This window comes from Pelophylax lessonae, assembly GCF_965119305.1.
Source record: "Pelophylax lessonae genome assembly, chromosome: 3".
In the NCBI taxonomy this organism is placed as follows: Eukaryota; Metazoa; Chordata; class Amphibia; order Anura; family Ranidae; genus Pelophylax; species Pelophylax lessonae.
Window position 1 is genome coordinate 492,586,412 of NC_138770.1, and position 16,213 is coordinate 492,602,624.

At 46.7% G+C, this 16,213-nt stretch overlaps 1 protein-coding gene across 1 annotated transcript in view; it reads left to right on the forward strand.

Moving 5' to 3' along the window:
• The window catches only part of SOS1 (SOS Ras/Rac guanine nucleotide exchange factor 1), a 628,878-nt gene that overhangs the window by 56,795 nt on the left and 555,870 nt on the right, over positions 1-16,213 (forward strand). The window contains exon 2 of the mRNA XM_082249445.1: positions 102-227. Within this exon, the coding sequence (XP_082105571.1) occupies positions 102-227 (126 nt within the window). The remainder of the gene's footprint in view (positions 1-101; positions 228-16,213) is intronic.

Genomic DNA, 16,213 nt, shown 5'->3' on the forward strand with positions numbered 1-16,213 from the left:
ATCTGTGATTTAATCTATGTGGCTGCATAAGGCTGCAATAACTTTCAAGATGTAATTGTGTTTCCATAGCACTGATTTTATTTATTTTGTTAATATTGCAGGTTCAAGTACAGGTCCATCCGAACCTCTCGTCAGCCGAAGATGCTCTCCAGTATGTTGAAGAGTTAATTCTACAACTGCTAAGCATGCTCTGCCAAGCGCAGCCCCGCAGTGTTCTGGATGTTGAGGTACTTGGATATAATTTAGATATTTATATGCTCCTAAAGATGCCACTTAAAAGTGCTGCATTTTATTCCATTCCCAGAGACCATGGTCTGCCAAAAAATCCATCAGGGTCCATTTTGCTCTGTAGCTGCAATATTTGGAACTGTTTTATTTTGGCTAATGTAGCATAGTTTCTGCATTTTTGCTACCAGCTATAAATCTGTTATGATGTGAGAATAGTAAAGATAGTTTATACAATGGTGAACACATATTGTGTTCTCTCTCAAATGTTACTGTAAAAAGATACCTTCTGAGACCCAAGCTGCATGGAGAATGTAGAAAGGTTTTGATTTGAAAAGATCCACTGGCAGTATTATATAGCAAAAAGACACAGAATTGTTATCCAAAGTGGTTTAACCCAGATTTTAGACAAATTACAGAATTTTGCTCTGAGTTTCCCTGCAGATAAAAATAAATCATTAGCAGCTTTTCTACCTCTTACCCTTGTAAGAGGTAGAGAAATATTTCTCTTTATCTAGTTCTGAGATTTATACAGCTCTTCCACACAGGCCATCATTGTCTGGTGGTGGAGGAGACCTTTGTTTACTGTGGTGACTTTTCAATATTCCCAGAAGGAACCATAGACCATGGGACCCCTAGGGATTACTCTAGGGACATTCTCACCTGGAATCTTCGACAGCTCCACACCGGTATACTGAGTCCTCCTATATGTCCACAATGTCTTTAAAATCCATTACAGGTTTTCTATTGGTTTGTGCATAACTGATGTATCAATCCACTTGCACGGCTTCTAAACGCACTCTGGAACCTTCCACAGCAGAATACAGTTCTGCTCCTAAAGCTTGTGTAAACCATCACCTTGTAAAACAACTTATTCAGCCTAAAATCGAAATGAAAGGCAAAATATTTGTGTATAAATATAAAAAAAAATTATAAATATTTTTTTCCCCATTTTTCTAAATGATCACATACCCTATATTCTCAGCAGCACAGAGAGGTGAGGGAGGAGAAACAGCAGTATACTGATTTTTTCCGCTGAGCGAGGGGGGTATGCTAGGACAAGCCTGATCATTAAAGAAGAGCACACTGAGTTTCCAACACAGCTAGAGAACTGACCACGCTGTTCGCTCATGCCTGATGTCGCTTTTTAATAGGAAAGCAGAGGGACTGGCAAGAACACCAGGTAATTCACACAAAGGAAGCAATACAAAGAGAACAGGATACTTTTTCATACAAATACATGGTACAGCAGGCACATATTCGGAATAGGAAATTTTGGGTTTACATATTGGACCTCTACCCCTAAGTGTACCCAGGGCCCCTATTACCATCCCTGACACAGATTCAGAATAATCACAGCTTTCCCCTGAAGAGCAAGTTTCATATGACTCAGCTTTACAAGATGTTTTTGATCCTCTGATGCAGTGTGTTCTATCCTGCATTTGATTTACAGTCCGGCTGTACTAGGCACAGGGTCTTTACTGCATATACAGACTGATTTTACTGTTGTGGGTTTAGTAACACTTTAAAGCATGCTGGTTATACTCACTGTGGAACCTAAAGGTTTATTCCTCCACATTGTTAAAAAAGGCTGTTTAATTCTGTCTTAGCTGATCCCTCCCCTTCTTCCACAGTACCCAATCTATTTCCTGATAGATCAGAGCCTTGGAGCACTTTGCACATGCTCAAATTGGTTTGTATTGTATTTTTTCTTTGGAGGGTGCATGTGATCGGCAACGTGCCAATCTCTCCAGACAGAGGGTCATAAATGATGGAAATAAAGGATGATGTTCCAAAAGTGGCCTCACTTGTGACCCGCAGTGGGGAATTTATCAATGAGTCCCTGTGAATATGTATTAATTAGGTCTCACACCTTGACCGTTGGACAGACCCAATGCATATAAAGAAAAAATATGAGATGAAAGACCATAGTCGATCGATCTCAAAAGAGACCAAATAAGGGCACTGGAGACACAGAATTATAAAAACGATAATTTTATTAGGCACGTATGCCTGAAAAAAGGGGAAGCAAGGTGGTGCAGGTGACACTGAATGACACAACAATTTAAAAACAATAAAACATACACATGTGCTGTAAGGACTCAAGATTAGATACCCAAACACACTATGAGGACATCAATATGTGCAAAAACGGCTAAACTGGCCCATATGTGAGGCCTACAAATACAGCTTTTAACATAGTGCCCCAGTGTTTAGGAAAAAGGATCATATGACCAAACAAGCACCAATACACAAAGTGGATTGGTTGCCGTGCTCGGTGATATGTGAGGACCTCCAAATATTGGCTGTGAGCTCAATGTCCCAAATAACACATGGCTGGTTCCTAGATCAGGGCTCCATAGAATACAGAGAGTAACTCCAATCGGGAGAAGATGATAGTGTTCAATTCTGATGGAAATAACTCAATGTTGTTGATAAAAGAAAAATAATCATAGCAACAATGGTCCGTGGTATAAGGACCCCTCTATGTAGATCATAGAATGAAGTTCCTGTTGAGGACCTCAAAAGAGAAAATATAGTTGCGATATACACATCAGAAATGAAGTGACTCCAATACTTGCCGTGCTTGTAAGACAAAGGCTGTATATCAAAAAGAGGCCCGTGGTGGTTACTGTAGTTTGGTCCCGTGAGGGGTATGGGGATCAAAGGTTGCAGCCATGTATATCAAAAAGAGCTCTGAGGAAACTGACGTTCAAGTCAGTGAAACGCGTCAGCATTAAGCGTCTACCATCTCTACACTGTGTGACTGCCTGTCCCGGGACCTGGGGATCTCTGTCCTGCTATTTATCAGCTGTTCCCCTGCATGCACCCGGCAAACCGGACATGACGTCGGGCGGTAACCCCTGACCTGGACGTCTATCCAAGGAGACCGATGTAGCAAACGCACGGGTTGAATGCCGCAACGGAGATACCACCGACCGGACGACTAAGGCAAGTGGACCAAGTCATGGACCTTGTAGTCTCTGCTTCCGACTCACCAGCTAGACCCAACCGCTTCATTGCGCCACAATTGAAGTACATGGCTGCAACCTTTGATCCCCATACCCCTCACGGGACCAAACTACAGTAACCACCACGGGTCTCTCTTTGATATACAGCCTTTGTCTTACAAGCACGGCAAGTATTGGAGTCACTTAATTTCTGATGTGTATATCGCAACTATATTTTCTCTTTTGAGGTCCTCAACAGGAACTTCATTCTATGATCTACATAGAGGGGTCCTTATACCACGGACCATTGTTGCTATGATTATTTTTCTTTTATCAACAACATTGAGTTATTTCCGTCAGAATTGAACACTATCATCTTCTCCCGATTGGAGTTACTCTCTGTATTCTATGGAGCCCTGATCTAGGAACCAGCCATGTGTTATTTGGGACATTGAGCTCACAGCCAATATTTGGAGGTCCTCACATATCACCGAGCACGGCAACCAATCCACTTTGTGTATTGGTGCTTGTTTGGTCATATGATCCTTTTTCCTAAACACTGGGGCACTATGTTAAAAGCTGTACTTGTAGGCCTCACATATGGGCCAGTTTAGCCGTTTTTGCACATATTGATGTCCTCATAGTGTGTTTGGGTATCTAATCTTGAGTCCTTACAGCACATGTGTATGTTTTATTGTTTTTAAATGGGACCCCTAGGGATTACTCTAGGGACATTCTCACCTGGAATCTTCGACAGCTCCACACCGGTATACTAAGTCCTCCTATATGTCCACAATGTCTTTAAAATCCATTACAGTTTTTCTATTGGTTTGTGCATAACTGATGTATCAATCCACTTGCACGGCTTCTAAACGCACTCTGGAACCTTCCACAGCAGAATACAGTTCTGCTCCTAAAGCTTGTGTAAACCATCACCTTGTAAAACAACTTATTCAGCCTAAAATCGAAATGAAAGGCAAAATATTTGTGTATAAATATAAAAAAAAAATTATAAATATTTTTTTCCCCATTTTTCTAAATGATCACATACCCTATATTCTCAGCAGCACAGAGAGGTGAGGGAGGAGAAACAGCAGTATACTGATTTTTTTCCGCTGAGCGAGGGGGGTATGCTAGGACAAGCCTGATCATTAAAGAAGAGCACACGGAGTTTCCAACACAGCTAGAGAACTGACCACGCTGTTCGCTCATGCCTGATGTCGCTTTTTAATAGGAAAGCAGAGGGACTGGCAAGAACACCAGGTAATTCACACAAAGGAAGCAATACAAAGAGAACAGGATACTTTTCTCTTACGTCCTCCGACAGTCGCCGCCTCTTCATATTCGTCACATATGGGGTATTAGACTTTGCTCCGAAGGAGTAGCTAGGCAACAGAATATGTTAACAATAAAGCTTTTAACATATCCCACCCTCAAGGGGTGGTCCCCTCAGTCAATACCCTCCTACTTCCTGCAACCATATCTCAGTTTTAATGTCTAGCTTGTCAGGAGTGGCTGGCTCTCTCTGTGCTGGGACTTTCTGTCCCAGACTCTTTCTTCTTTTTAAAATTTTGTTTGAGTTTTCTCTCTACCTTTACTTAGCTGTTATTTTGTCAGCGTTAGTTAGTTCTTCTGATGAAGAGGATCATGCGGACTGGGTCTCGGGCTGATCCCCCTGGTCGCAGGTCGTGGGTCAGTGGCTTCCCAGTCTGCCATCGAGCGTTCAGCCAGGTAACGCTCCTGGCACAGTGAACGACCCATCCCTGTTCGGTGCAGGGATGATTGGTGAGGTGGCTACCTCACTGGACGCTGTGCGGTTTCTTAACCCCCATTGTGTGCGTCTTGAATGCGACTCTCCCTGCCTCATGTGCAGCGGCTTGTTCGCCTGTGCGGGTCCCCCACGCCATGTGAGGTAAGTGTATTTATGTGGGGACCTGTCTGTCTGGGGGGGTGTCAGTCTGGGACTGTGTAACCTGCCTCTATTCACACTGCTTGTCTCCCTATCTCTCGGCTGCATGCTGTGGGCTGCAAGGGGGGGGGGGGGGGGGAGCTGTGTGACACTGTGTGTGTCAGACTGGTCAGTGTGAGAAGCTGTGTGCTGTGGGGCATGTTTTTTTGGCATGTTTGGGCATATACAGCGATCGCTGCGGCGATCTGACATGTATTCTGATTGTGGAATGTAATGTGTGTTTTAATGCACTGTGGAGCGGCGGTTTCGGCGCCAAACGACACCATTTTGCCTACACTCGCTCCGGCCGCATGTTTTACATGCATGGCGGCCATTTTCTTGTAGCCTCCATAGGCTTACATAGAGCGCCCTGGCAGCATCACTTCCTCTTTCCAGGAACACCGATCGAGGCAGCAGCAGCGGCGAGGGTCTCCTCAGGTTTTATCCTTCGGTTCTTGCTATCCATTGCCTGTGTTCAGTTTGCATATTCCCTGTGGGGGTCTTATTGTGCTTGAGTGTGGTGCGGTGGGCTGCGCTTGCCGCGCTTGCTTAAAAGGGGCAGTTAACCCTTTGTTGTCTGGCATTACAGGGGCAATGGATTCTCAGGAGGGCAAATTTCCTACAGCATTGGTGGAAAGCCAGGGGACCGCTGTTTCCCCCCCAGGGGGGGATTTAGCCACTATTGTGGCTGGCCTTGCTGCTCAGGTGCAGATGCTGGTGGCTGCTCAATCTACTAAAAGGCCCAGAGTTGCTCTTTCCTCTGATTCTGAGGGTGAAGGTGATGGGGCTGTTATGGCGGGGGCCTCCTTATCGGGGTCCCGCTCCTCTCTTGATCTAGTGGGGTCTGAGGTGGAGGCTGAAGTTGAGGGGGTTGATAATTCTCCCCCTGGCTCGCCTGAAGAGCTTGCAATCATGGATGAGTTGATTGCTTCCATTAAGCAAACGCTGCGTTTGCAGGACGAAGTGTGTCCCCCCGCTGCCTTGGCGGCTTATGGGACGCAGAGAAAACGCAGGACGCCGCAGGTTTTTCCCTGCAATGATGATTTTCAGCGCGCTGTTAAGGATCAATGGCGCAATCTGCGCAAACCTTTTGCGGTACCAAGTAGATTCAAGCTGCGTTATCCTTTTTCGCCTTCCACTGATGAAAGGTGGTGTGTGCCTCCCCCAGTGGATCACGCAATTGCGGTTTTGAACAAAGCCACTGCGATTCCTGCAGAGGATTCCCCTGTGTTCCGTGATGCCACGGATAGGAGACTGGAGTCTCTTGCCCGTCATACTTATTCTGTTACGGGTTCTATGCTTAAGGCTCTGTTTGCTTCTCTCATGGCGGCCCAGGCGATCGCAAGTTGGACGCAGATGCTTAGGCGCGTCCTAGTGGCCGACTCGGCCTCGCCGGCGACCCTGGATATATTGGATCAAATCCACCAGGGTGTCATGTATCTGTGTGATGCGGACCTGGACCTGGTTCCGTTGGCTGCACGTGTGCACAGCGTGGCGGTGTTGTCTCGCCGCCTGGTTTGGTTAAAATGTTGGTCGGTGGACCAATCTTCACGTAAGACCTTAGCCAATCTACCTTATGATGGGTCTCGCCTTTTTGGGGAGTCCCTGGATGTGTTGATTAAGGGGATCACCGGGGGTAAGAGCACTCTCTTGCCCCATTTCCCCAAGGCTAAGGGGGCTTCTGGGAAGAAGCATGCTAATTTTCGGCCCCCTCAGGGGTCCTTTCGGGCCTTTCGGCCGCACTAAAAGGGCAAACCGTTCAAAGGTCAAGGCTCTCAGAAGAAGCCCTGGTCTGGTAAACAGAAGTCCGGCCAATCCGGATCTGCAGCCCATAACAGTTCGGCCTGAAGGGGCGCCCTCACCCAGTTTTGGGGTGGGGGGACGCTTGCTCGGTTTTCTTCAGCCCTGGTTGGCCCGTGTGCGGGACAGATGGGTTCAGGAAATCGTTCGATCTGGTTACAAGATCGAGTTTCTCTCTCGGCCGGAGAGCAGATTTTTTTCCCTCAAATCTTCAACTGTCTCCAGAGCGCTTGCGGGACCTGCACCTGGCGGTGCGGGACCTGAGGGCTCAGGGAGTGGTGGTTCCGGTGCCTCATCGGGACAGGTTTCGGGGGTTTTATTCCAATCTGTTCACCGTGCCCAGAAAGGAGGGCAAGGTTCGTCCAATTCTGGACTTGAAGGCTCTGAACCGCTCTGTGCGGGTTCGCAAGTTCCGCATGGAATCCCTGCGGTCGGTGGTGGCTGCCCTGGTTCCGGGGGAATTCATGGCCTCCATCGATTTTGAAGGATGTGTATCTTCACATCCCCATTTTCGAGGGTCTCCAGAGATACCTTCGATTTGCCATTGCGGAGGATCACTACCAGTTCGTGGCGTTGCCCTTTGGTCTCGCCTCGGCTCCGCGGGTCTTCACCAAGGTGCTTGCACCGGTTCTGGCATTATTGAGGGCCCAGGGCGTTTCTGTCCTGGGGTATCTGGACGACATTCTGGTTCGGTCTGCGACCAGCCAGGGTCTGGAGAAGGACCTGTCTGTCACGATGCAAACTCTGCAGGAGTTTGGTTGGACGATAAATTTTCCAAAGTCGACACTGAGTCCGTCGGTTCGTCTTCCCTCTCTGGGAATGATTCTGGACTCGGTGCAGGCGAAGGTCTTCCTGCCGGAAGACAAACTCAGGACTCTCCAGGAGGAAGTCGGGTCCCTCAGGGACGTTCCGCACTCGTCTCTGCGGACATGTATGAGATGTCTGGGATTGATGGTCTCGGCCTTCGAGGCGATTCCATTCGCCCAGTTTCACACGCGGGGTCTCCAAGCGGAGATCCTGTCCAGGTGAGACGGGCGACCTCAATCTCTGGATCTTCACATCTCGTTGAGTCATCGCACCAGAGGAAACCTTCTGTGGTGGCTCCAGTCCCCGTTGGTGTCCGGGGGCAAGTCGTTTCGTCCGATCTCGTGGACGGTAATCACCACGGATGCCAGCCTGTCGGGCTGGGGTGGAGTTCTGGGCGTTCTGTCCGCCCAGGGGACTTGGTCGGAGGGGGAGTCTTCCCTTCCGATCAACATTCTGGAATTGCGTGCGATAAGTCTCTGTCTTCATCGCTGGACGGACCGGCTGCAGGGCTGCCCGGTTCGGGTGCAGACGGACAATGCCACGGCGGTGGCCTACATCAACCACCAAGGGGGCACCAGGAGTGCCCGAGCGGCTCGAGAAGTGGCCGACATTCTGTCTTGGGCCAAAACTCATGTCCCGGCGATAACGGCGGTTCACATTCCGGGGGTGGAGAACTGGCAGGCGGACTATCTGAGTCGCCAGACCCTGGATCAGGGGGAATGGTCTCTCCACCCGGCTGTCTTCCAGATGTTGTGCGCGAAGTGGGGTCTTCCAGATGTGGAGCTGTTCGCGTCTCGTCTCAACAACAAGGTGAAGAGGTTCGTGGCAAGGACGCGCGACCCTCGGGCAGACGCGTCGGACGCGTTAGTGGCCCCGTGGCATCAGTACAGGCTGATGTATGCGTTTCCACCGATTCAGTTGCTGTCCAGGTTCCTTCGCAGGTACACTCGGAACGCAGCACGGTGATTCTTGTGGCACCGGACTGGCCTCGCCGGTCCTGGTACGCAGACCTCGTGAATCTGGCGGTCGACGCCCCGTGGCGGCTGCCTCTTCGAGACGATCTACTGTCTCAAGGACCGATATACCATCCTGCTTTACAGTCGCTGGCTTTGACGGCCTGGCTGTTGAGACCGAGGTCCTGAAGGAGAGGGGTCTCTCTCCAGGGGTCGTTCATACTTTAATCAACGCGAGGAAGTCTTCCTCGGGGAAGGTTTATTACCGTACTTGGAAGGCCTATTTTGCCTGGTGTGAGTCCAGGGGGTTTTCACCCCGCACGTACTCGGTTTCCCGTGTGCTGTCTTTCCTTCAAACGGGTGTTGATCAGCGTTTGGCGCTGGCTACGATAAAGGGTCAGGTGTCTGCACTGGCCGTTCTGTTTCAACGTCCCGTGGCTTCCAACTCCTTGGTTGGCACCTTTGTTCAGGGTGTGCGGCATCTGGTCCCCCCTAGGCGGGATCCTCTGCCCCCTTGGGACTTGAATCTCGTTCTATCTGTGTTACAACGTGCTCCTTTTGAACAGATCAGGGAGATCTCGTTGTCTATGTTGTCCAAAAAGGTCGCCTTTTTGGTGGCGATCACTTCGGCTCGCAGAGTGTCGGAGCTGGCGGCTTTGTCCTGCAAGTCTCCGTACCTGGTTATTCATTTGGATAAGGTGGTCTTGCGACCTAATCCTTCGTTTCTTCCGAAACGAGTTTCGGAATTCCATCTTAATGAGGATATTGTCTTGCCTTCGTTGTGCGCGAAGCCTAAACATCCAAAGGAGGTGAGATTGCATTCTCTGGATGTTGTTCGGGCGATAAGGGTTTACCTTAAATCGACTGAGTCTTTTCGAAAGACGGACTCCTTGTTTGTTCTTCCAGAGGGTCCTCGGAAGGGCATGGCGGCTTCGGCCTCTACCATCGCCAAATGGATCAGGCAGACCATTGAACAGGCCTATGCTTTGCAGGGGAAGGTTCCCCCTGTGCCTGTGAAGGCGCACTCTACTAGATCTCTGAGTACGTCTTGGGCCTGTCGTCATGGGGCTTCTGTAGCCCAGGTGTGTAAGGCGGCGACTTGGTCGACCGTGCACACTTTCACAAAATTCTACAAAGTAGATGTTCAGGCATCGGCGGATGCTTCCTTTGGCCGCAAGGTTCTTAGTGCGGCTGTTCCCTAGGGTCCCTTGTTGGGGACTCCTGGCTGTTGGGATAAGTTTTGTATCCCCTGGTTTTTTGTCTTTTCCTGGGTTGTTGCTCCTGTTGAGCACTTGTTTTTTGCTGTTGCCCAGCTGGTTTCCTTCCTTTGGTAAGGTTCTTTGATGCGGAGACTGCGTTGCCTTTCGGCGCGGATGCGTTTCCCACCCCTCATGTTTGCACTGCTTTGGGACGTCCCCATATGTGACGAATATGAAGAGGCGGCGACTGTCGGAGGACGTAAGAGAAAACTGAATTTTTGTAAAATCTTACCTGTAAAATTCCTTTCTCTGAGTCCTCCGACAGTCGCCGCCCCCGCCCCTCATTTGGGGTTTGGTTGTATACTCTACTGCTATTCCACTAAAACTGAGATATGGTTGCAGGAAGTAGGAGGGTATTGACTGAGGGGACCACCCCTTGAGGGTGGGATATGTTAAAAGCTTTATTGTTAACATATTCTGTTGCCTAGCTACTCCTTCGGAGCAAAGTCTAATACCCCATATGTGACGAATATGAAGAGGCGGCGACTGTCGGAGGACTCAGAGAAAGGAATTTTACAGGTAAGATTTTACAAAAATTCAGTTTTTCATACAAATACATGGTACAGCAGGCACATATTCGGAATAGGAAATTTTGGGTTTACATATTGGACCTCTACCCCTAAGTGTACCCAGGGCCCCTATTACCATCTCTGACACAGATTCAGAATAATCACAGCTTTCCCCTGAAGAGCAAGTTTCATATGACTCAGCTTTACAAGATGTTTTTGATCCTCTGATGCAGTGTGTTCTATCCTGCATTTGATTTACAGTCCGGCTGTACTAGGCACAGGGTCTTTACTGCATATACAGACTGATTTTACTGTTGTGGGTTTAGTAACACTTTAAAGCATGCTGGTTATACTCACTGTGGAACCTAAAGGTTTATTCCTCCACATTGTTAAAAAAGGCTGTTTAATTCTGTCTTAGCTGATCCCTCCCCTTCTTCCACAGTACCCAATCTATTTCCTGATAGATCAGAGCCTTGGAGCACTTTGCAAATGCTCAAATTGGTTTGTATTGTATTTTTTCTTTGGAGGGTGCATGTGATCGGCAACGTGCCAATCTCTCCAGACAGAGGGTCATAAATGATGGAAATAAAGGATGATGTTCCAAAAGTGGCCTCACTTGTGACCCGCAGTGGGGAATTTATCAATGAGTCCCTGTGAATATGTATTAATTAGGTCTCACACCTTGACCGTTGGACAGACCCAATGCATATAAAGAAAAAATATGAGATGAAAGACCATAGTCGATCGATCTCAAAAGAGACCAAATAAGGGCACTGGAGACACAGAATTATAAAAACGATAATTTTATTAGGCACGTATGCCTGAAAAAAGGGGAAGCAAGGTGGTGCAGGTGACACTGAATGACACAACAATTTAAAAACAATAAAACATACACATGTGCTGTAAGGACTCAAGATTAGATACCCAAACACACTATGAGGACATCAATATGTGCAAAAACGGCTAAACTGGCCCATATGTGAGGCCTACAAGTACAGCTTTTAACATAGTGCCCCAGTGTTTAGGAAAAAGGCTCATATGACCAAACAAGCACCAATACACAAAGTGGATTGGTTGCCGTGCTCGGTGATATGTGAGGACCTCCAAATATTGGCTGTGAGCTCAATGTCCCAAATAACACATGGCTGGTTCCTAGATCAGGGCTCCATAGAATACAGAGAGTAACTCCAATCGGGAGAAGATGATAGTGTTCAATTCTGACGGAAATAACTCAATGTTGTTGATAAAAGAAAAATAATCATAGCAACAATGGTCCGTGGTATAAGGACCCCTCTATGTAGATCATAGAATGAAGTTCCTGTTGAGGACCTCAAAAGAGAAAATATAGTTGCGATATACACATCAGAAATGAAGTGACTCCAATACTTGCCGTGCTTGTAAGACAAAGGCTGTATATCAAAAAGAGGCCCGTGGTGGTTACTGTAGTTTGGTCCTGTGAGGGGTATGGGGATCAAAGGTTGCAGCCATGTATATCAAAAAGAGCTCTGAGGAAACTGACGTTCAAGTCAGTGAAACGCATCAGCATTAAGCGTCTACCATCTCTACACTGTGTGACTTCCTGTCCCGGGACCTGGGGATCTCTGTCCTGCTATTTATCAGCTGTTCCCCTGCATGCACCCGGCAAACCGGACATGACGTCGGGCGGTAACCCCTGACCTGGACGTCTATCCAAGGAGACCGGTGTAGCAAACGCACGGGTTGAATGCCGCAACGGAGATACCACCGACCGGACGACTCAGGCAAGTGGACCAAGTCATGGACCTTGTAGTCTCTGCTTCCGACTCACCAGCTGGACCCAACCGCTTCATTGCGCCACAATTGAAGTACATGGCTGCAACCTTTGATCCCCATACCCCTCACGGGACCAAACTACAGTAACCACCACGGGTCTCTTTTTGATATACAGCCTTTGTCTTACAAGCACGGCAAGTATTGGAGTCACTTAATTTCTGATGTGTATATCGCAACTATATTTTCTTTTTTGAGGTCCTCAACAGGAACTTCATTCTATGATCTACATAGAGGGGTCCTTATACCACGGACCATTGTTGCTATGATTATTTTTCTTTTATCAACAACATTGAGTTATTTCCGTCAGAATTGAACACTATCATCTTCTCCCGATTGGAGTTACTCTCTGTATTCTATGGAGCCCTGATCTAGGAACCAGCCATGTGTTATTTGGGACATTGAGCTCACAGCCAATATTTGGAGGTCCTCACATATCACCGAGCACGGCAACCAATCCACTTTGTGTATTGGTGCTTGTTTGGTCATATGATCCTTTTTCCTAAACACTGGGGCACTATGTTAAAAGCTGTACTTGTAGGCCTCACATATGGGCCAGTTTAGCCGTTATTGCACATATTGATGTCCTCATAGTTTGTTTGGGTATCTAATCTTGAGTCCTTACAGCACATGTGTATGTTTTATTGTTTTTAAATGGGACCCCTAGGGATTACTCTAGGGACATTCTCACCTGGAATCTTCGACAGCTCCACACCGGTATACTGAGTCCTTCTATATGTCCACAATGTCTTTAAAATCCATTACAGTTTTTCTATTGGTTTGTGCATAACTGATGTATCAATCCACTTGCACGGCTTCTAAACGCACTCTGGAACCTTCCACAGCAGAATACAGTTCTGCTCCTAAAGCTTGTGTAAACCATCACCTTGTAAAACAACTTATTCAGCCTAAAATCGAAATGAAAGGCAAAATATTTGTGTATAAATATAAAAAAAAAATTATAAATATTTTTTTCCCCATTTTTCTAAATGATCACATACCCTATATTCTCAGCAGCACAGAGAGGTGAGGGAGGAGAAACAGCAGTATACTGATTTTTTCCGCTGAGCGAGGGGGGTATGCTAGGACAAGCCTGATCATTAAAGAAGAGCACACTGAGTTTCCAACACAGCTAGAGAACTGACCACGCTGTTCGCTCATGCCTGATGTCGCTTTTTAATAGGAAAGCAGAGGGACTGGCAAGAACACCAGGTAATTCACACAAAGGAAGCAATACAAAGAGAACAGGATACTTTTTCATACAAATACATGGTACAGCAGGCACATATTCGGAATAGGAAATTTTGGGTTTACATATTGGACCTCTACCCCTAAGTGTACCCAGGGCCCCTATTACCATCTCTGACACAGATTCAGAATAATCACAGCTTTCCCCTGAAGAGCAAGTTTCATATGACTCAGCTTTACAAGATGTTTTTGATCCTCTGATGCAGTGTGTTCTATCCTGCATTTGATTTACAGTCCGGCTGTACTAGGCACAGGGTCTTTACTGCATATACAGACTGATTTTACTGTTGTGGGTTTAGTAACACTTTAAAGCATGCTGGTTATACTCACTGTGGAACCTAAAGGTTTATTCCTCCACATTGTTAAAAAAGGCTGTTTAATTCTGTCTTAGCTGATCCCTCCCCTTCTTCCACAGTACCCAATCTATTTCCTGATAGATCAGAGCCTTGGAGCACTTTGCAAATGCTCAAATTGGTTTGTATTGTATTTTTTCTTTGGAGGGTGCATGTGATCGGCAACGTGCCAATCTCTCCAGACAGAGGGTCATAAATGATGGAAATAAAGGATGATGTTCCAAAAGTGGCCTCACTTGTGACCCGCAGTGGGGAATTTATCAATGAGTCCCTGTGAATATCTATTAATTCAGGTCTCACACCTTGACCGTTGGACAGACCCAATGCATATAAAGAAAAAATATGAGATGAAAGACCATAGTCGATCGATCTCAAAAGAGACCAAATAAGGGCACTGGAGACACAGAATTATAAAAACGATAATTTTATTAGGCACGTATGCCTGAAAAAAGGGGAAGCAAGGTGGTGCAGGTGACACTGAATGACACCACAATTTAAAAACAATAAAACATACACATGTGCTGTAAGGACTCAAGATTAGATACCCAAACACACTATGAGGACATCAATATGTGCAAAAACGGCTAAACTGGCCCATATGTGAGGCCTACAAGTACAGCTTTTAACATAGTGCCCCAGTGTTTAGGAAAAAGGATCATATGACCAAACAAGCACCAATACACAAAGTGGATTGGTTGCCGTGCTCGGTGATATGTGAGGACCTCCAAATATTGGCTGTGAGCTCAATGTCCCAAATAACACATGGCTGGTTCCTAGATCAGGGCTCCATAAAATACAGAGAGTAACTCCAATCGGGAGAAGATGATAGTGTTCAATTCTGACGGAAATAACTCAATGTTGTTGATAAAAGAAAAATAATCATAGCAACAATGGTCCGTGGTATAAGGACCCCTCTATGTAGATCATAGAATGAAGTTCCTGTTGAGGACCTCAAAAGAGAAAATATAGTTGCGATATACACATCAGAAATGAAGTGACTCCAATACTTGCCGTGCTTGTAAGACAAAGGCTGTATATCAAAAAGAGGCCCGTGGTGGTTACTGTAGTTTGGTCCCGTGAGGGGTATGGGGATCAAAGGTTGCAGCCATGTATATCAAAAAGAGCTCTGAGGAAACTGACGTTCAAGTCAGTGAAACGCATCAGCATTAAGCGTCTACCATCTCTACACTGTGTGACTGCCTGTCCCGGGACCTGGGGATCTCTGTCCTGCTATTTATCAGCTGTTCCCCTGCATGCACCCGGCAAACCGGACATGACGTCGGGCGGTAACCCCTGACCTGGACGTCTATCCAAGGAGACCGGTGTAGCAAACGCACGGGTTGAATGCCGCAACGGAGATACCACCGACCGGACGACTCAGGCAAGTGGACCAAGTCATGGACCTTGTAGTCTCTGCTTCCGACTCACCAGCTGGACCCAACCGCTTCATTGCGCCACAATTGAAGTACATGGCTGCAACCTTTGATCCCCATACCCCTCACGGGACCAAACTACAGTAACCACCACGGGTCTCTTTTTGATATACAGCCTTTGTCTTACAAGCACGGCAAGTATTGGAGTCACTTCATTTCTGATGTGTATATCGCAACTATATTTTCTCTTTTGAGGTCCTCAACAGGAACTTCATTCTATGATCTACATAGAGGGGTCCTTATACCACGGACCATTGTTGCTATGATTATTTTTCTTTTATCAACAACATTGAGTTATTTCCGTCAGAATTGAACACTATCATCTTCTCCCGATTGGAGTTACTCTCTGTATTCTATGGAGCCCTGATCTAGGAACTAGCCATGTGTTATTTGGGACATTGAGCTCACAGCCAATATTTGGAGGTCCTCGCATATCACCGAGCACGGCAACCAATCCACTTTGTGTATTGGTGCTTGTTTGGTCATATGAGCCTTTTTCCTAAACACTGGGGCACTATGTTAAAAGGTGTACTTGTAGGCCTCACATATGGGCCAGTTTAGCCATTTTTGCACATATTGATGTCCTCATAGTGTGTTTGGGTATCTAATCTTGAGTCCTTACAGCACATGTGTATGTTTTATTGTTTTTAAATTGTTGTGTCATTCAGTGTCACCTGCACCACCTTGCTTCCCCTTTTTTCAGGCATACGTGCCTAATAAAATTATCGTTTTTATAATTCTGTGTCTCCAGTGCCCTTATTTGGTCTCTTTTGAGATCGATCGACTATGGTCTTTCATCTCATATTTTTTCTTTAGTTTCATAGGATAGTCAGAAGAGAGACTGAAGCCTTTACCAGACACTGATAGAAGTCCTAAGACTGCTGTGTACTGCTGAAGAGAAAAGGTATTTAGCAGTTT